The sequence below is a fragment of the Nicotiana attenuata genome, unplaced genomic scaffold (genome assembly GCF_001879085.1).
Source record: "Nicotiana attenuata strain UT unplaced genomic scaffold, NIATTr2, whole genome shotgun sequence".
In the NCBI taxonomy this organism is placed as follows: domain Eukaryota; kingdom Viridiplantae; phylum Streptophyta; class Magnoliopsida; order Solanales; family Solanaceae; genus Nicotiana; species Nicotiana attenuata.
This window is the reverse complement of record NW_017671239.1, coordinates 128556-149864: the sequence shown is the minus strand read 5'-3', so window position 1 is coordinate 149864 and position 21309 is coordinate 128556. Positions and strand designations below refer to the sequence as shown.

The 21309-nt window shown below is 34.2% G+C and overlaps 1 protein-coding gene across 1 annotated transcript; it reads left to right on the top strand.

The window, feature by feature from the left end:
* Positions 1-1083: 1083 nt before the first annotated feature.
* LOC109206944 (ferredoxin--nitrite reductase, chloroplastic-like) lies at positions 1084-4941 on the top strand. Its single transcript, XM_019369816.1, has 4 exons — positions 1084-1658; positions 2241-2595; positions 2896-3184; positions 3804-4941. Exons 1-4 carry the CDS (start codon positions 1283-1285, stop codon positions 4539-4541), a joined length of 1758 nt encoding a protein of 585 aa, XP_019225361.1. The 5' UTR covers positions 1084-1282; the 3' UTR covers positions 4542-4941.
* The last annotated feature ends 16368 nt before the right edge of the window (positions 4942-21309 follow it).

The window sequence follows — 21309 nt, the reverse complement described above, 5'->3', positions numbered from 1 at the left end:
ACCTCATATAATATGGTCGATCTAACCACGTCTCTCTAGAACTTACCTTAAAGTATTGGTAGCATATTCTTATCACACAAAACACTAGATGCAAGCCCCCATTTCATGCAATCCCGCACTTATACAATGTGTGACATTATCATTAATCTCCCTATTACCTTGGATTATTGACCCCGGGTACTTGAAACTTTCTCTCTTATGGATGACTTATGTATCAAGCCCACATCCACGTACACTTCATGAGTCATGTCATTGAACTTACACTGCAAGTATTCTATTTTGGTTCTGTTCAACTTGAAACCTTTTGACTCTAGGTTCTCATGTCTCCAGACCTCCAACCTCACGATGATTCCGCCTTGCGTCTTGTCAGTCAGTACTATGTCATCTACAAATAACATGCACCATATCATCTCCCCTTGAACATATCACGTCAGTACATCTATCGCCAAGGGAAATAAATCCCTGATGGAGCCCCATACGCTCTATTATTATTATTATTATTATTATTAATTATTTATGTGATACTATTTCTTTATCAATCTATCTCGTAATGAAAGAAACCTTTTCATATTTAGAAATAATTAATTTAAATTTTCATTTTATATCTAATAATATTCTTTTATAGTATAACAATATAAAACAACAAGTTCAAAAGTATTTTTCTTTCTCTTTTTTTTTTTGGTAATAAGTATTTTTCTTTCTCACACTGCATGCTGATTCAAACTCTACCGTAGAAATTAAAACTTTAGGGTGTATAATAGATTAAATTAGGACAAGTTACACATTTAGTTGGTCGATAAAAAATAATTAATCCGCTGGTCAAATTCAAAAAATATTTTATCAGTTATTATTTTTGAAAGCGATTATATTATGGCATAAATTATTGATAAAATGAAACAGTTATTTATGGTATGAGGTTAAATCAAAAGGACACACGTCTCTTTCCTTGACCCATGGATGGCCCAAAAGGGTACCCTTATCAAAAACACCTGCCCATAACACCACCTTTGACCTTTCTATTATATCCCACAATTTTATTTTTAAATTTAGCGACATCCTAGTCATTAACATTTTTAACAATAACGACCCTTTGGAACTTCCAAGAGTCTACCAAAAACAGTTTCCCCACCACCCCACCCCCACCCCACGTCTACAAAAATGATCTCACTTCTCCATTATTATCATCTCCACCGCCTTAGCTACCACGATCATCAATCAAGATATTAATCAATCAATTCCAAATCACTTGTTATTACTTAGTTTCTTGTTTAACTTGTCAAAAATGGCATCTTTTTCAGTTAAATTCTCAGCTACTTCATTGCCAAATCCTAAAAGATTTTCGAACAAGCTACATGCAACACCGCCGCAGACGGTGGCAGTACCACCATCTGGGGCGGCGGAGATAGCTTCCGAAAGGCTAGAGCCTAGAGTAGAGGAAAAAGATGGGTATTGGGTACTTAAGGAAAAATTCAGACAAGGGATAAATCCAGCTGAAAAGGCTAAGATTGAGAAAGAACCAATGAAATTGTTTATGGAAAATGGTATAGAAGATCTAGCTAAGATCTCACTTGAAGAGATCGAAGGGTCTAAACTTACTAAAGATGATATTGATGTTAGGCTCAAGTGGCTTGGCCTTTTCCATAGGAGAAAGCATCACTGTAAGTACTAATAAACATCCTGTTTGAATTATCAATTTGTTTGGCATTTTTCGCTTTTTAATGTCGACTTGACTAATTTTTGAAGCTAAATCAGAGTAGATTAGTCATTTTTACTTTATAAGTTAGATATTCTCCGAAAACTGTGCAATAAGTAGTGCTCTGTCATAACTGGGTATGTGACAATGTGTACTCAGTAAGAACCTAACTAGTGACAAGTCATGTGATTTAAGAACAAAATACTTTTGGCACATACCGTATTCTTAGAACGTGTGATCTTAAGTATGTCATAATATTTTTATAGCTATAAGAGAGTGCCACCTTAGAATTTGTGGTCTTAAGTAAGCGATAACATTTCTATAGCTATACGAGCATGTCATTAAAGGTAAAATTTAAAGTTACAGAGTTTTCAAATATAAAAAGGTGTTGCATTTAAACTGACTAAAAAGAAAAGGGAGTGATATAAATTGGAACTGGTGGAGGGTAAGTCAAGCTAAAAACAAGATTTTTTTTGTTAATTAATATGATAGTCTTTAGCTAATATGCTGATCAAATTTATAAATGTTATCGAATTGTGATGATCAGATGGTCGGTTCATGATGAGATTGAAGCTTCCAAATGGGGTAACAACGAGTGCCCAAACTCGATACTTAGCCAGTGTGATAAGGAAATATGGGAAAGATGGATGTGCTGATGTGACGACAAGGCAAAATTGGCAGATTCGTGGGGTTGTACTACCTGATGTACCTGAGATACTAAAGGGACTGGATGAAGTTGGCTTAACCAGTCTGCAGAGTGGCATGGACAATGTTAGAAATCCGGTGGGAAATCCTCTGGCGGGGATTGATCCGCATGAAATTGTAGACACAAGGCCTTACACTAATTTGCTCTCCCAATATGTTACTGCCAATTTTCGTGGCAATCCAGCTGTTACTAACTTGTAAGTCTTGCATAAAAGATTCCCATTTTTTTGTTTTCCCATTACAGCTTGATCGAAGATTCATGTCGTTCTAGTGATTTTACATTACTTACCTTTTCTTGTGATACTATATGTTTGCTTTTAACTTGGCATATTAGATAAACTACTATCTTTGTACTTATTCGTGCGAAAATGAAACTTAATCTGGTATGCTCCCCAAGGCCTGCCTGCCTTTTTTGTCATGGGAAAAGGGGATATTATGCTAGTGTATAAGTAAAGTATCTGTTAATCAGATTTTGCGGTAAACTGATTCTATTGCAGGCCAAGGAAGTGGAATGTATGTGTAATAGGCTCACACGATCTTTATGAGCATCCCCATATCAATGATCTTGCCTATATGCCGGCAACAAAAGATGGACGATTTGGGTTCAACCTGCTTGTGGGTGGATTCTTCAGTCCGAAGCGATGTGCGGAGGCAGTTCCTCTTGATGCATGGGTTCCTGCTGATGACGTAGTCCCAGTTTGCAAAGCAATATTAGAAGCTTATAGAGATCTTGGTACCAGAGGGAACAGGCAGAAAACAAGAATGATGTGGTTAGTTGACGAACTGGTGAGTGAAACCGTCATTATGTTTATCTGCTGCATGTGTTATTCTGTCTTATGTCTTGTAAAATCAAATATTTTGGTTTTCATCTTAATGTATGGCCTCAACTAGAGTTTGTAATTTCATAGCATATATCGTGCTGATTGAGAATCATACTTCCACCCGAAAAATAAAATTGAGCGCATATATCGTGCCTGATTGAGAATCATACTTCCACCCGAAAAATAAAATTGAGCTGCATATTGGTTTGAGCAGGAGTGTTTCGTTCACGAGTCTTATTCATGTAATGATGGAATATTAGTAGCTCATTTAGGCAGAGGCGGATGTAGAGCGGTGGTGTGGTGCCGGGTTCATCTGAATCCAGTACTTCCGGCGCGGCACGTAAATTTATGTGTAAAGATCCACTAAAATTGCAAAAAATTAATAGTACTTATGAACTCATAACTTTTAACATATAATGGATTCAATACTAAGAAACTTAAAGATTGAACCCGTAGAACTTATATTGTGGATCCGCCTCTACATCTAGGTGGATATATGCTACTCCCTTTACTAGGTAGAACCAAAACTTTCGCTAGCTGATAACTGGTCTCATTTTTTTCTTGTTTAATGTCGACCAACGCAGGGCGTTGAAGGATTCAGGGCTGAGGTTGTGAAGAGAATGCCTCAACAAAAGCTAGATAGAGAATCAACAGAGGACTTGGTTCAAAAACAATGGGAAAGGAGAGAATACCTTGGTGTGTATCCACAGAAACAGGAAGGATACAGCTTTGTTGGTCTTCACATTCCGGTGGGTCGTGTCCAAGCAGATGACATGGACGAGCTAGCTCGTTTAGCAGATAACTATGGTTCAGGCGAGCTGCGACTGACTGTTGAACAAAACATCATTATTCCCAACGTTGAGAACTCAAAGATCGAGGCATTGCTCAATGAGCCTCTTCTACAAAACAGATTTTCAACCGATCCACCTATTCTCATGAAAAATTTGGTGGCTTGTACTGGTAACCAGTTTTGTGGACAAGCCATAATTGAGACTAAAGCACGATCCATGAAAATAACTGAGGAGGTTCAGCGACTAGTTTCTATAACGCAGCCTGTGAGGATGCATTGGACTGGATGCCCGAATTCATGCGCACAAGTTCAAGTCGCGGATATTGGATTTATGGGATGCTTGACCAGAAAGGATGGCAAGACCATAGAAGGTGCTGATGTTTATTTGGGAGGCAGAATAGGGAGTGATTCACATTTGGGAGATGTTTATAAGAAATCTGTACCTTGTGAGGATTTGGTGCCAATAATTGTGGACTTACTAGTTAACAACTTTGGCGCGGTTCCAAGAGAAAGAGAAGAAGCAGAAGAATAATTTCAAGATTTCATAACAGCTCGTGGATTCGCGCAGCAGAATTGGACATTAATGGAATGTGCACACCATATCAAGTTATTTCTAAGGTACAGAAATGGTGACACTGATCTTGAAAACCAAGGTTTTCTTTATTGAAAGTTAGTTGAATAATCAGTATATGCGCTGTCATTAACATGCTCATGTGTGATATAGCACGACAGAAATATTTGTACTTGTTTCAGAATAATTATATTGTGTATTCTTTTGGAAAAACTGATACAAACCAAAAGGCTTTTAAACCACCCTTCAGTTGGATTCCAATAATCATCTTTTTAGCTTGATGTTTATACATACCAATTAATCATGTTGTTGTATTCTTAATCATATTGTTATATTATAATAATCCATTCAGTTTGATGTCTGACCAGAATGTGATTCCGATTCCCATGGATATCCCAGTGTTAGAGAAACAGCCTCCTACAGAAATGTAGGGTAAGGCTGTGTACAATATCCCAGTGTTAGAGAAACATTATCTTTTTTTTTGAGAAACCATGAATATCTGTTTAGTCTAAAAGAAAATGTTCGGCGATTTTTAGTGTTAATATTTTAAGTTCAGCTTAAAATATTATTTATAATTAATAATTATTTTACATTTGGTCAATTATTTCAACTTTAACTTGAAATAGATAATTTGAAATTAAAAGAATTGAAGGGGGAAGATTTTCATTGAAATAATAATTCTAACTTCAACTTCTAAGTATTCTTTTTTCAACTTCAACCAAATATGGACTTGTCGACCACGTGACTTAAATTTACATAAATATCATTTTACCCACCTATTCTTAATACTAAACTAAAATATCAAAGTATACATCAACAACAAAAAAAAATTATTAAACATATCCATTTATTATTTTTCTCTTTTTGTATTTTCATCATAATCATTTATTGTGCAAAAAATAGTACTTCCTTCGTCTCATATTAATAGTCATGGTTACTAAAAAATAGTTGTCTCAAATTATTTGTCATTTTAGAAGTTCAAGACAAACTTGATAGTTTTTTTTTTTTTTCCTTTTTCACCCTTAGTAATAATTGTTCTTGAAGATAGAGATAACACATAAATAGAATAAATATTCAATGAAGAGAGATTATATTTTAAGACATAAATAAGGGTAGAATAGTCTAATCCATTTCCTAATTAATAATTCTTAAGGGCGTGTGAAAGAGAAATACGACACATAATATAAGACGGAGGGAGTAGCACATAAGAACTTTTTTTTTTCAAAATTTGCATTTTTATTCCTCAACCATTTTAATGATGTGTTGATTTTACCAAAATGCATTTATAGTAAGGATAAATCATAATGGAAAAAATAGAAACTTTAACATAGATTCCATAAAATCGGATTTGGAAATGTTATTTATAAGTCCGAGAAATTCGATATAAAGGATTGTAAATGGAAGCTGACTGCGACTTATGAAGGACGCGACTTATAAAAAGGCGTTGTAAGGGCATCTCCAACCTTTGGGGACAATTTACTCCAATCATTCCCCCATTTTTTTTTCCAAACTTTTTTAATATTCTTCTCTCTCTTTTATATTATATTATTATCTTTTATTTCAATTTGATTTTTTAATTTCAATTAAACAATTCCATCTTTTATTTTTATTAATTTGTAATTTCCATAATTAAAACAATTCCATAAAATTTTAAATAATATAATTTGTAAGCAATTATTATAGATTAACTAATAATTCAAATAAAAGTGAAATCAATGCGATACAAGATTAATTAAAGTAATGCAACCCAGGCAAAAAACGAAGCTATGACTGTTCAAAAGGAAAAAGTAAGAGTAAAAGAAATGAAAGAAGAAAATAAAATTTTAATGATGGATGTGGATTCTATTGCCGATCCGACTCGTCGTGAATTTATGCGACAAGAACAACAACGAATAATGTATAAAAGAAGTCAAGAATATTCACAGTCACAACAACATCAATCCTCAGCCCCATTCAGTCAATACTATAATGATTTTGGTGCATCTGGAAACGACATAGCTCCCTACTAAGTTATTATGCTATTTACCGTAGTTTTAATTTTTATGTATTTTAGTTTAATGTATTTTCAATTGTCATGTATTTCCAATTTTAGTGTATTTTTATTTAATGTATTTTTAATCTTCACTTTTCAATTTTAGCAAAAACTAATATTTTATATTTGCACCATTCATTTTTTGAGATAATTATATATTTTTTGTACAATTATAATTTATAATAAATTAACTTANTTATATTAATATTATAAAAACATTACATAAACATAATTAAGTATATATAAAGAGATAAATTAAAAGATTAAATAATAAAATAATAATATAAAAGTGATGAATAGTAATGGGGGAGATGAATAGTGTATCCCCATATTTGAGGGAACACTATTCATCCCCCATTTTGGGGACAAAAATGGGGGAGGGTTGGAGATGGCCTAAAGCGACTAATAAAATGCATTCGACAAATGAAACTTACAAGACGCATTCACCTAATGCGACCTGGTAATGCGTTTATTGTTGCTGCAACAAGTTTGGGAAAATTCCACATAAAAACAAGTGTGCTCCCTACTTTTTAATTTTATAGCTCATATTTCAATTTACAACCAACAGCCCAAAAATAATAGGCTAAGATTCAACATCCAACTCCAATAGGTTCTCAGAATTACTATTTAATTTTTAAGAAAGATTGCTCAAGCCTTTAACTTAATTTTCGAATCAGTAACTGTGACTCAAATATTAGTTCAACAAACCAAATTCAATTGGGTGGTGAAAATTAGATTTTTAACAAGCTTAAATATATGGGTTTAAATTTCGAATTTGATTTTTTGAGAAATTTGGAGTGAGTGTTATTTAGACTTGTTAGAAATAGTATAAGGAGATTGTATATAAAATTTGAAGTCGTTTAATGGAGATTTGGATTGGTTTTGAACAAGAATTGCAACTGAAAATTGTGAAAGAAGTTCGTCTACAGACGCTTGTATAAATGTGTATAAAAGTGTATAATTGTGTATAAGACTTGTTTATACACTATTATACAAGATTATACATAATTATTCAAAAAACTGACTTCGTCTTTTTTCCTTGCGTCTTTTATGAAATTTAACTCAAATCTTGCTCAAATCTACTCCAAATCACTTCAAATTTGAATATTGAACTCCTTTTGATATTTTCAATCAATTGGAACAACACCCAATCCAAACAACTAACAAACTCAAAAATCCTATTATCGAAAGCAAAGCTTTGAATGGCCTTTAATAGTGGACTTCTACTCCTCAATTTTTTACATTGCAACCAGGTGACATAGGGGGAGAAGCAGTGATGGCGGACGACCCCTTGAAGCATATATAAAAGATGTGAGAAGAAGAGAGAGTGAAAGTAATGGTTGTGAGAACACAAATTTAACTTCATACCTTTTAGAAGCAATGGTTGTAAGAACAGATTTTCAATTTGCAAGAGCTAGTGTTTCAAAATATTTACAATATGGGCTAGGTTGGGTAAAACTTAAAAATATGGGTAATTTTTTTTTAGGCACAATGGCCTAAATGACACCTATACTTGTGCCACTTTGTCATGCCGGTCCTCCTACTTCACTTTTTTTCATCCAGACACTTTAACTTGTTCAAAATCTATATTTTAAACCCTTCTGACCGTGTGTGTATCTCACTTGCTTGACGTGGATGACACATCATATTCCACGTTATTTTTTATATTTTATCTACTAAAAACACTTATTATATACTATTTCCTTTAAGAAAAAGAAAAAGAAAATCAATACCTCCATCTCATCTCTCATCTCCCTTCCCTCAAATTCACAGATTTCTTCTTCGTCCATCTCATATCCCTTCTCCGTTCTCATCTCCCTTCTCTGTCTCACTATTCCGTCGATGAATAGTCATTTAGGTAATTTTTACTCAGATGATGAAATTGGTCGGGCCAAGAAAGTGGCTATTCATGCAAATGATCCAAATTTTGATGAACCAGAAGAGAAGCAAACTGAATCTTGATTGACTTGAATAACGATTGAGTTTGTTTTTGCTTTTTGAGATGTAAATATATGATGTTACCTTTTCAAAAAAAAAAAAAAAGATGTAAATATATGAGAATCTACTAATGTTATGATGATCTATGCAAATAGAAGGAAAAATAGGAAGGTTTTTTTTTTTTTGGGGGGGGGGGGGGGGGGGGGGGAGGGGTCAGTGGGGAAGGAAGAAGAAGCGTACATGGGGAACAAAAAGGGAGGGGTTGTTGTTTGGGGGGTGGGGGGGTGGGGGGGGGGGGGAAGTGTGGAAGAAGAAGAAGCGTACATTTTTTTTAGGTGTGTGTGGGGGGGGGGGGGGGGGGAAGGGGGGAGGGAGGAACAGAAAGAGACATATCTCTTTTGCTTTTTTCTTTTTTTTTTTTACTTATTTTAATATTTTTTTCTTCTTATTTTAATTATTTCTGGTTCAAAATGTTCATATTCACGCTCATTACCCGCGTGAATTACACCTACTTTGTCCAGCTCAACCGTTATTTTGCCTCATGTGCTTGGTCAACGGTCAGAGGGGTTTAAAATATAGATTTTGAACAAGTTAAAGTGTTTGGATGAAAAAAAGTGAAGTAGGAGGACCGACATTACAAATTGGCACAAGTATAGGTGACATTTAGGCCATTCTGCCTTTCTTTTTATGATGTGAAGTCACGTGTATTTTCTTGTAATTCCTTCAAAGCGGGAGAGAGACGACCCTACTATTCGCCATCACTCCAACAACTACTGCATCGTCTAATTCTTCAACTTTTGCTGTAAATGTGTACGTTAGACAACGCGTGGTAAACGCATCATCTAATACAACTTATAAAACACATTCGTTAAATTGGATTTATAAACGCTTTAGCTAAATGCAACTTATTGTGCTGCGGGAGAGACGACTCTACTGATCAACACCACTCCAACTACTGCATCGTATTATTCTTCAACTTTTGGTGTAAATGCTTACCCATGTATGTTACTATCAATCAATGTTTAATATTCTTGAATAACCTCTCTGTGTATTAATTCCTCTGTGGTGATTCTCGTTTCTGGATTTTTTTCTATAGAGCTTATTGTAACATTTTAAATACTGCTTGCATATGCTTACCCAATGTACGTAACATTTTAAATATTGATAGTAACATACATTGGGCAAGAAGTTGGAGTTTTTGGCCAATATTGTCCCTTTTCTTTGAGGGTAGTCTATTTTAGTCCCTCAAATATAACCCTGAGCCTATTTAGTCCCTTAAGTATGCTAAAGTGGAGCACATTAAGTCTCACTGACAAGAATCTGTCCAAGATCGATTACAGGGTTGGTTTTGGCACTCACCGTCTTTTTAATTTACTTATCGAAAATATTTTATAAACCAACACCCACTAATAGTGCAGAGCTGATAAATTTAAGATTTTAACGTTGAAACTTCTACTTTTAACAATTTTGGTTGATTTTTCCATAAAGAATAGTTAAAATTTGAAAAAGAAATAGAGCTGCCAAGATCACTTCTAGGCATAATATTGAAGCAAACGAATAACCAGATTGTATTATCACTTTTAACCTACGCCAGAAACTATTTACATCTAATAGCCGAAAAAGTATATAAAATTGTATAATTATTGTATATTAACATACAAAATGTATATATATACAAATTTTATATATTTTTTCGGCTATTATTTTTACATCGGCTATATAGTGTCATTTTCTCATTGAAAACTGGCACAAAAGGGGATATTTTCAAGGTTAAAATTTTAGAAGATATTATCTAAAAATAAGGAATTAAAGTGATAATTTGTGTTATCCAATAAAAGGAGAGGAAATATTTTGCTTCAGAGCAGAAGATTTGCTTCATGAGTCAGAGTTGGTTAACATTGTTAGTTTTTGAACACATTCTGTCAGTGAGACTAAAGCTGCTCCACTTTAGCATGCTTAAGTTACTAAATATGCTCAGGGTTATATTTGAGGGACCAAAATAGACCTACCCTTAAAGATAAGGGACAATATTGGTGAAAAACTCTAAGAAGTTGCAGAAAAAGTTGAAGAATTAGAGAATGCATGAGAGGAGAGACTAGAGAGTAGTTAGAGTGGTGTTGAATGAGAGACTAGAGAGTAGTTAAGAGTGGTATTGAACAGTAGAGCCATCTCTCCCGCTTCGGAATTTCTTTTCTGAATAGAGCAAAAGCCCAGAATAGGTCGGATTTAGCGAATGCAATTTATTAATGAATGCGATGTATAACTCGCATTAGACGACCCTCATTTGGGCAAATGCAATTTATGTTACTATCAATCTTTAATATTCTTGTATGTGTATTAATTCCTATGTGGTGATTTTAGTTTTGGTTGTTTCTAGAGATATTATTATGATTCTAAATTCTAGGTTTTTCTTCTTCTTCTGCTTGCATTTGTTTTGTGTTTGTTGTAGTTGCAACTATATATTCCCTTTCTTGAGGTTTTGAATTGAGCGTAGCAGAGGAGCTATATGTTTTATTGTGTTCTTTTGCTCTTCTTTCTCTAACAGCTTGTTTGGATGGTTGTTCCTCGTTGTATCGTATTGTATTATTATCTAAAAACAATGTTTGTTTTGATTGTTTCATTAAAATTGGTCGTATTGTATTGTTAAATTCATTGTTCGGAACAATGAGAAGTCCCCTTTTTTGAAACAACCGATTTGGTGTGGTGGGATTGTTTCCTATTTTTCTTTCCAATTATGCCCTAACTTATTACTCCACAATTCTATTTTACCCTTTTATCTTTTTTCTATTTTAACTCCAAGTCTCCAACTTATAATATACTTTGTTTTTTTTAAGACCAATATTAAAGGTGTTTTGGTTTTGCTACCTTCTGTTATATTTTTTCTCCTAATTTGCTTGTAACTCAATTCTAATTAGTTGTGCTCCTTTGTTTTGCTTTTTTATTGTGTTTTGTCTTCTTCTGTTTTGTTTTTTAAAATTATTTTTATGCATAATTTTTGATAAATTTAATATTTAAACACTTGAGGGTATTTTAGTAAACTAATCCGTTACAGTACAATACGATACAGTCAAACCAAACAACAAAAAATTATTTAACAATAACAAACAATACAATCTATCCAAACATTGTATTTATAAAACGATACAGTACGATACGATACAATACAATACGTTATAAAACGATGTGGAACAAAGATCCAAACAAAGTGTAAAATTTAGTTGTTTCCTTGCAAAGTTTGTAACTTTGGGATGAATTACTGTATTTCGGATCTTTACCTGAAGTATTTGTATTGTTTGTTTTTGGGGGGTGGGGGTGGGGGTGGGGGTTGCTGATCAAGATACCTTTCCTGCTGGTTCTGGATCTTAATAATCTGCTATTATGTGATTGCATTTGCTGTTTGTTCATCATTCATTACATGAAATACTTGGTCTTCATTATAATGCATATGCAACTGTTCTTTACACCTCCGTTAATTGGTGGTTATATATTTGAAAATACGAAATTGGTCACTTGGGCTTTCGCTAAGTAGCTAAATAACTTTAGAGCAAAGTAATTGAAGAGCTTGTTTTCTAGTGATATATACTGGATCCACGTATATGAGGAAATGGCATAAGTAAAGACTGTTCACCATCTTCCTCTTTGTTGTTTATGTTATAATTCATTGTTAATGTAATGATAGGTTATATGCGTATCCCTGTTATATTTTGATGATCTAACAAACTTATTATGAATAACCAGATAAGGAACCTGTTACACGTTCTCAAGACCTTAAGATCAAAAAGTTCCAGCTTGGGATATGGTTCAACTCTTCAAAGTCAAAGGAACAACTGAGGGAACAGATAGCTACCATTTCCCGAGGAAACTGCACAAGTCAACTGCCCCAGCTGTAAAGTTGCTGCCTGCACACGCTAAAGTGCAGAAACAGTGCAACAGTTAACTTTATGGGGAATGTCTTTTACCTACCTTGCTTACATCATCCTAAGTGATGTCACAAATGTATTATTAACATCAAGGAAGGTAAAACACATGATTTGAACACTTAGAGAATTCACTCAAGCACTTTGTGTCATTGATCATCAATAAAACAATTCTCAAGTGCATCAAGAACAAAGAACAACACTGCTACAGACAAGTTCCCCATATCAAGTTATTGTATGTCCTTAGTTGAGTTATAACTTTGTAATAGTTCTTCAATTGTAATTCCTACTTAGCTTGTTTAGAAACATTGCGTAGGAAACCCTTGTGTTTGTGTCTTGGCTAGAGTTAGTCGAGTTGTAAAGTCTTTGTAATAGAGTTATTGCAAAGTGGCTTGTAATAGAGTGTTACAAGTTAGTGAGGGATTAAGAGGTTAATTCCTAGGTTACATAGGTTGTAATCTGAAAGTTGCTCAGTAGTGAAGTTGAAATCCTACAAGGGTAGGTCGTGATTTTTAATCCCATTGAGCTGGAAATTTTCCACGTAAAATTCCTCTTGCCATTTACTTACTGCAGTGTGCGTGTGTTTTGTTGAAACTGACTATAGAGTTTGGTGGACCCTTAAATTTTATCATGTGAATAATCCATCTTCTAAAGACTTGCTTTAATCCACACATAGATCTTTGCAGTTTTTAAACTGTTAACGATCATTGCAGTGATGTGAAACCTTATGGTTGTGTCGTATATACTGCCTCCTCCATGTTATACTATTCACTGGAAATGACTTACCAATTTGGGAGTTGAACTTGTTTACATCGATTTTAGTGTAAAAGAAATTTTATATTATCATAATGCTGTATGGTGGGCCGGGCCCGGGCCTAAATGGGCTAAACGGGTCTGGGCTTAGCGGTCCCGGGCTTCGTGGGCTCAACGGGTAGGACCAGCCCGTGACGGGCCTAAGCCCATATGGTCCTGGGCTAAATGGGTCGGGCTCGTGGGCTTAGCGGGCCTAACGGGCTTTTTTTATTTCCGGACTTTTTTTTTTAAATTTTTTTTATTTAAGGTAATTTCTTGTAAACCATATGTGTATGTATATATATAAATTGCTCTTATGCATGGCTATATAAATATATGTAGTATATATAATATAGAAATCTAATTATTAAAGTGTTTGACGAAAATGTAAAATAACAAATCAATAGTAAAACTAAATTGGCATGCATAATAAATTAATAACAAAGTACAACATGAAGCATAAATACGTCTAATAATTTTAAAATAACACAAATTGTTGAAAAATCTTAAAGACGAATTTGCGGATAAATACCCTTAACATAATACTTTATATGCCTCCTTAAAATGCCTGTGGTACACCCTGAACGAAAATTTAAGACTCTTCCACAGTTCTTGCACTTTTAATATTTGGCCTTCTTTCATTTTCTTCAAGCACTTCATAGTATTGCGAAACAAATAAGCGCACTCTTTCCGAAACGAGGCATGATTTAACTTGAAAATTGAGATTGAGACTTGAAGTCTTGAAAATTGGAGATTGAGAGACTGAGAGAAATTTAGATTGAGAAATGAGTATTGAGTATTGAAATGAAGAAAGAGTGGGATACTTATAGTGTTAGAGAAGGTTAGTTTTCTAAATTGAAAAAAAAAACGCTATTTGTGCAATTAATATGACCGTTGGTGGTCATTGGGGTGGGGCCCTCATTTTTGAAAAATCTGTTTTGTAGTATATATAGTACTACTTCTTCATGTAAATATAATATATATAGTATACTATATAGTATACTATATATAGTATACTATATATAGTATGTTATGTATATATATTCCTTATATATTTTCTTGTAAGTATATATTGTATGTTATGTATATATTCCCTTATATATTTTCTTGTAGTATATATTGTATGTTATGTATATATATCATAGCTTATAAATAATTGCAAGTTAAGACAAAAAAATATTGCAAAGAGATATTCAAGGGGCATGTCTATAATTTTTATTACCAAAAATGCATATCTTTCTAGTCTTCTTCCCCCAATGGAATGAGACAACAAGGTACTAATACACCATTAAAAGAAAAAAACTAAAGAAGATATGCCAAAGTACAAAGTTACACCATAATCTACATTGTATCTCTAACAAATCTCATAAATCCTTCAAGGTTCGGAGGAGGTTCCGTTGTGGTGTGCGGAAAAGAAGCTTGTTCATCACCGCTTGCCGGCGAACAGCATCCTCCGCAAGTTCCGCTATCATTTCTCATAAGCTTCGTCTATCTCCGGTTGTGATTCTGCAAGTACCAAAGTTTCTTCTTTCGAAGCGGATCCAATCTCTGAATAGTACTGATTTTTACCAAGCTCTCCCTCATAGATGCTCTATGATCACCTATTTGAAGTCTTGCTTGACTGAAAGCGTCTCTGATCAACTGTTGAAGCTTGAATAGATAAAATATCCCGAGCCATCCTTGCAAGAACCGGAAATGTTTTTTCCCTTGCTTCTACCATTCCAAAGATCAAAGGTGCCGTTGGATTCTCTTTTCAAGTCCTGCGACAAATAAACTTGGAAGCTCATTTAGATGTGAAGTCTCACAAATTATCACCTTGAGAACCCTAAACTCGTCAAGATTTAAGTGCTTTTAGGCCCGCAGCTCTTTTAGATGATTGTGAATAGACGAAGTAGGGGTTGGAACATTTGGCCTAGCATTATCTAACGCAAGTTGATAAGCATTATAAGATTGTTTAGCATTATATTTTAATTGAGGCTTTTGCCTCTGCAAGTGTAGAAAATTCCTCAACTGAAAGATCTAAAGCCTTATAAATATTTGTGTACCAAAAGTGAGGACCTCTAATTCATGTAGGAGTTTAACAATGCAGCAACACCATAAATAGGGGGAATTAGGGTAAAAAATATTTTTTAAAACTTTTCTTTCATTTAGCATTTATAGCAAGTTGATAAATTTCCCCACCCTCCGAAAATTCAACAAACAAATCACATAGTGCTGCAATATAAACTAAACAATTTGAAATAGTAGGATAATATTGTCCAGAAAATGCATTTGTAGCAATTTGAAAATGTTCTAAAAAATCTATAAGAATTTTGACATTCGTCCAATCTTGATTTGTAAGGATTTCATCATCATCCTCACCACCAACACGAGCATTAAACGTTGCATTAATTGGGTTTCTATATTCATATGCAACTACTAAACTTTCGTACATATAATTCCATCTAGTTGGACAAGGTTTAGGAACCTTTCTTTCTCTAAGGCCAAATTCATCACATTTTCTAAAATACTCTCTAAGTCTACTTCTACGGTTTGAATAAAAAAGCCAATTAAGAGCCATTCTAACCTTTTCAATTTCTAAATTTAAAATTCTCATACCATCACCGACGATTAAATGGTAAATGTGACAAATACATCTCACATGGAAACAATTACTAAATGCAGGATTTAGTATTGTTGTAAGTATGCCTATAGCACTAGTGTTACTAGAAGCATTATCCATAGAAATTGCCATTATTTTATCTCTAATGCAAAAATATCTACAAATATCTGCAACAGTGTTAGCAATAAACTTACCTGTGTGACGTGAATTAATTATTCTATACGCAATAATGCGTTTTTGCATTATCCACTCCTCGTCTATCCAATGACTTGTAACAGTTAGATAATCACAGTCATTATTACTTCTACCAATATCAGTAGTAATAGAAATCCGATTAGTTATATGAGTAAATAAATACCGCAAATATTGTTCATATTCATGTTTATATTTATAAATATCGCTCTTAACTGTTGCGCGAGGCCAACCTTTATAAGTAGGATTAAAAACTTTTCTAATATAATGCACAAAATTAGGGTTAGAAGGAAAAGTATATGGTAAGCACATAACGGTAACCATCTTTGCTAATTCTTCACGATCTTTATTAGGATCGTAATATAAAATACCACCGGTCACAGTGTTAATTCCTGGTTGAACTAGATTTGAACCTGTACTAGGGTTAACCGCAGTATCTACACTTGTCCCCTCTTGCTGCGCTTTCATTTGTAAATATTTAACTGTATCTCTAGGGTGTGTTTGTATGTGCCTAGCCAAACTACCTGTACCGCTACGGTCTCCAGTATATTTATGCGCCAGCAATTTCCCACAAGTTTTACACCTAGCCTTATTTTGTTCTCTTACTTGAGTAAAAAAATTCCAAACTAATGATGTTTCTAGGCGTTTAGAAAGTTGTCTATTAAAAGTAGGGGTTTCTACAGGTGAGTCAGGCGGGGCATCAGTTGGGTTATTAACATGACTAGTAGGTGAATCATCTAAATCCGGTTGGGTTTCATCTACATCCTCATTTTCCTCATCATTTTCTAAGATAGTTTGATTAGGATAAAGAGCATTTATAACTTCTTCATTTAATTGTTCACCTTGTGCAACATTATGGCAAAATTCACTATCGGAAAATTGAAAACAAGGGTTATCACTATCAACAATAATAGGAGCAGCAGGACGGATAATAGGTCTGGGTCGGGGAGCCGGGGGAAGGGTAGTAGGTTGGAGACTACTTTCACCAATTTTAGCTTTTCCCTTACCACCAAACATTTTTTTCAAAGAAAATGCCATATTAATTACAATTATGCAAACTAAACACACAAAAATATATTCTTAAAACTTAAGAGTTGGAACGAGTTTACCGAATTGCCGAACAACTTCTTGAAAATTGAAAATCGTTGAAGACTTGAAGACTTTAATACTCCAATTCACCAATTCACAATTTTTCACGAAATTGCAATAATTAAAATAAGCAATTATAGAAGAGGAAATTAGATATAGATTGAGAGAGATTGAGAGAGATTGAGAATAGATTGATGAATTTGTGAGTAAAAATGAAAGAATGAGGGGTATTTATAGTTGAGAATTGGAAAAAAGTATAATTATATAAAGTTTGGGGTTAAAATAAAGTTTGGGGCCAAATTGCTATTTTTTAAAGTTCCAAACGGTTGAAAATTAAAGGCCAACGGCTAGATTTAAAATCTGCCGTTGGTCTTTTTTTTTTTAAAAAAATTTTTTTTTTTTGAAAAGAGCCGTTGGAGCCCGTTAGGACCGTTAGGCCCGGTTGAACCGGCCCAGGACCGCCTGCCGGTCCCGGGCTTAGCGGTCCCGGTCTCGTGGGCCTCACGCAAGAGACCAGCCCGCCACGGGCTTTCTACACCATCAGGGACCGGCCCACCAGGACCGGCCCGCCGGGACCATTTAGCCCGTTAAGACCGCGGGCCCGGTCCGGTCCCGGTCCCAGACCGGCCCACCATACAGCCTTATATTATCATTGTCACTCAAAATATATCTGCAGATAGTAGAAATATGACGTCAATGAATATCAGCAAGTTGTGTCTCAACATGTTCTATCTTTCAGATCTTCTAATTAAAGAAGTCAACTAGCATTTCCATCAAAACACCATCCTCTCCTTCTTCAGTGCCTCGTAATGTCAAACTCATGTCTCTTAGAAAGTCCTAATATGCAGTAAAAACCATAATTCTGAGACAAATAACACTGGACAGTAACCTCGGATGAGCTGCTGGATTTAACTTCGGATCATCAAGTCCTGTACATTCTGGAAAACATACGAACAATATTCATCAGGTTCATTGTTACCGAAAAAGGGATGGATTAATGCCATATATACCAACAATCATAAAACCATACCCTAGTGGCTTTTCACTAGCACTTGGTCGAACCACTATGTCATGTACAACATTGGCACCCGCACTGTCACCAGCCAAGAAAACACGCGAGAAATCAACATGATCCTTGAACCATGGCTCCTCAATAAATTTTTCTGTTGAAACGAGATAGTCACACACTTCAATATGTAAAGCAGCCTATTTGATAACAGCCCAAGAATAAATGTAGCACGCGGGTAAAGGGTGTTCTGGGGCTAGTCTATAATCAACTGATGTGGCAACCACGTTTCGATGAGTGATTGAATATTGAATTTTACTTTATTTACAAAGACTTTGCATTGACTTTTAGGAGTTTCTTTATATGTTTGAATACTCTGGTTGCTATACTTTAACTTAAAAAGATGTGCATTGCTTTATCTGAATTTGTCTTCACCCTCTTTTGATTCAACTCCTTCTACTCATTATTCTTTTGTTGTATCTGATGATGCCAGGATGTGTTCCTCAAGCGCCTATGTTGCTTGAACTTCCCGTAAATATCGACGGCTGCCTATTGGATCCTTTAAAAATAGTGTATTTTTGGAGGATCCGAACGAATGCACCAGCATTTTGAAGAGTCCATACATTATTCTATTACATATACAAATTAATTAAGTACTTTAACATTTAAGCTTTTTTCATCATTAAAAATATTTCTTAGGGCTTGTATGAGGTAAAATTGGTTTATAATAAATGGTTGAATGGTAGCATGATACGTGGAACCGAAGACAGGTAAAAGGCGAGTCAAATAACAACCAGTACCAGATACGGCAGTTGCAATTGATATCGGGTAAATCCCGAAGGGAGCGTGGTCAACGAGAACAGATCGAGTATTTATCATCAAATAGCATTCAATAGAAGAATATTCTCTAACATTAAATGAGCAACCATTACAGAGAATATTTGCATTTATGACATGTAGTTACATATTTATCAATGACTCCTTTATTATCATTTAAGTGAGGCTTGATCATATGATCTTATTTCTCTAGGTATCAGCAGCTATTGTAACACAGGAAATTCTTGGAGAAACAGATGCTATTTACTTCAGCTCTCAATTAAACAACTTTATTTGGTCTTTATTATCGCTTTTATTTTTGTCCTAGGAGACACTGCGCTCGGAAACCAGGCTTGTCATCTCTTTCAATTTCTATTGCTAAGTCTTATTTTTATCTTATTTCTTTATCATTTTTGGATCAAATCGGTTCGCTTGTCTATAAACCATGTAACTATAATTAACGGATAAACATGGCTAATATTAAATTCTTCTAAACTCAATTTTTTGGTTCAAAGGTCTTAATTAGTTCCTAATTGGCTACTTTGTTTAATAATATTGGAGTAGTTAGATGATTAGGACAAGTTATTCAGTAGGACGTATACATATAGCTCACATAATCTTAATTGTTCGTCTCTTACTTTACCTCAGAATTATATTTTTATTGCATGATCATGACTATATATGAGTGGGTGCAGACTCTGTTATTACAATTTACATACAACCGTGTAATAATACGTGTACGAAGAAAAAAAACTTTGTAGCAGAAATTTCGATAACAATTGCGGAACAAAAGGACTAGAAATTTCTTTTTTTAGAAGTCTCTTAATGTAGAACCAAGAAAAAAAGAAAGAAATAGAGAGTTGATTTTCAATATAACTGTCCACAAACAGAAAAACAGAAGTTATTTTTTTTTCTTGTTTTTTTTTATTTCCGTCTTTCTGAGCCGAGGGTCTATCGGAAACAGCCTCTCTGCCCTATCGAGGTAGGGGTAAGGTCTGCGTACACATTACCCTTCCCAAACCCCACTTTGTGGGATTTTACTGGGTAGTTGTTGTTGTTGTTGTTTAGAGTTTGGGGACCTTCGATTGCTTCTTCTCTGCTGCCTCGTAAGATACGTATTTCATTAGGATTTAAGTTTTATGCATTAGACGGCTTCATCAATATTTATATATTTAGATCCTTTATAAGTTATTTTTATATTTCAATTTTCCTTGTTGTGACTGTGCTTGCTCGAGTCGAGAGTCTCTTGAAAACAACCTCTTTACCTACACAAAGTAGGAGAAAGACCGCGCACACACCATCCTCTCCACACCCCATGTGTGAGAATATACTGAGTTTGTCGTTGTTGTTGGTAAATTTTTGTAATAATATTAATTAGTAACCTAGTAAATATTATAATTATTATGTTATCACACATAAAACTACATCGATTTTAATTAAAGATAGTCTGTACATCACTCTTTTTGTTATAAATTTATTCTTACGTAACTATTCTAGATCTCCTGCATATCCAGTCTAATAGTAAGAAGTTTCATGTTCTTGTTTTAGTATTTTATACTTTCTTTAAAGGCTTTCAGCAACCCCCCTTTTTTTCATAAAGAAAATAAAAAGGAAGAAGGGACGTTATCTTTTAGAAAGTTCAAAAGTTAATTAAATATATAAACTTCCAATATCATTTAATTAAACTTTTTTTTTTTTTTTTTTTTGAAAAGACCACAAAGAAAGAACAAGAAATTATAAGCGCCAGCGAAGCTGCAGCAGAAGAAGCAGGGGTCAAACCGAAGACCGCAGCTTCAGGCTTCAGCGGAACGGGCGCTCCAATAGTATTTACTATTGTAGTATTTTTCTTATATTATTTTTATTATACATCGGGAAAAAAATGAGAAAATTACAAGATAAGAATAAATACTCTAACAAGATGAAAGTGCATATACCTAAGCACCGACCAAATTACTCCATCCGTATACTTTTACTTGGCATGTATACTAAAAATAGATGTTCACTTTTACTTGGCACTTTACGCATATCAAGAGAAGACAACAAATTTATTCCCGTTTTACCCATAGTATTTATTATTCATTTCAAATCTTTTCTCAAATCCATAAAATATGCATCAATTAATATGGGTATCATGGTAAATTATTCACTTCATTTATTATTTCTTAAGGGGTGTGAAAAGTCAAAACGTGCCAAGTAAAAGTGAACGGAGGAGTACTAAAATTCTCATATTCAATAGGGATTAAATAACTCTGCATGTACAACGAAACAAATCGTTAATCAGAATAAAATAATATCAACAAATAATAAATTTAATGCAAGTATAACATCAAATATATATATATATA

Coding starts and splice junctions, on each gene's coding strand:
- LOC109206944 (XM_019369816.1), top strand. CDS start 1,283: ATGGCATCTTTTTCAGTTAAATTCTCAGCTACTTCATTGCCAAATCCT. Junction 1,659..2,240: donor CCATAGGAGAAAGCATCACT/GTAAGTACTAAT, acceptor TGTGATGATCAG/ATGGTCGGTTCATGATGAGA. Junction 2,596..2,895: donor AATCCAGCTGTTACTAACTT/GTAAGTCTTGCA, acceptor ATTCTATTGCAG/GCCAAGGAAGTGGAATGTAT.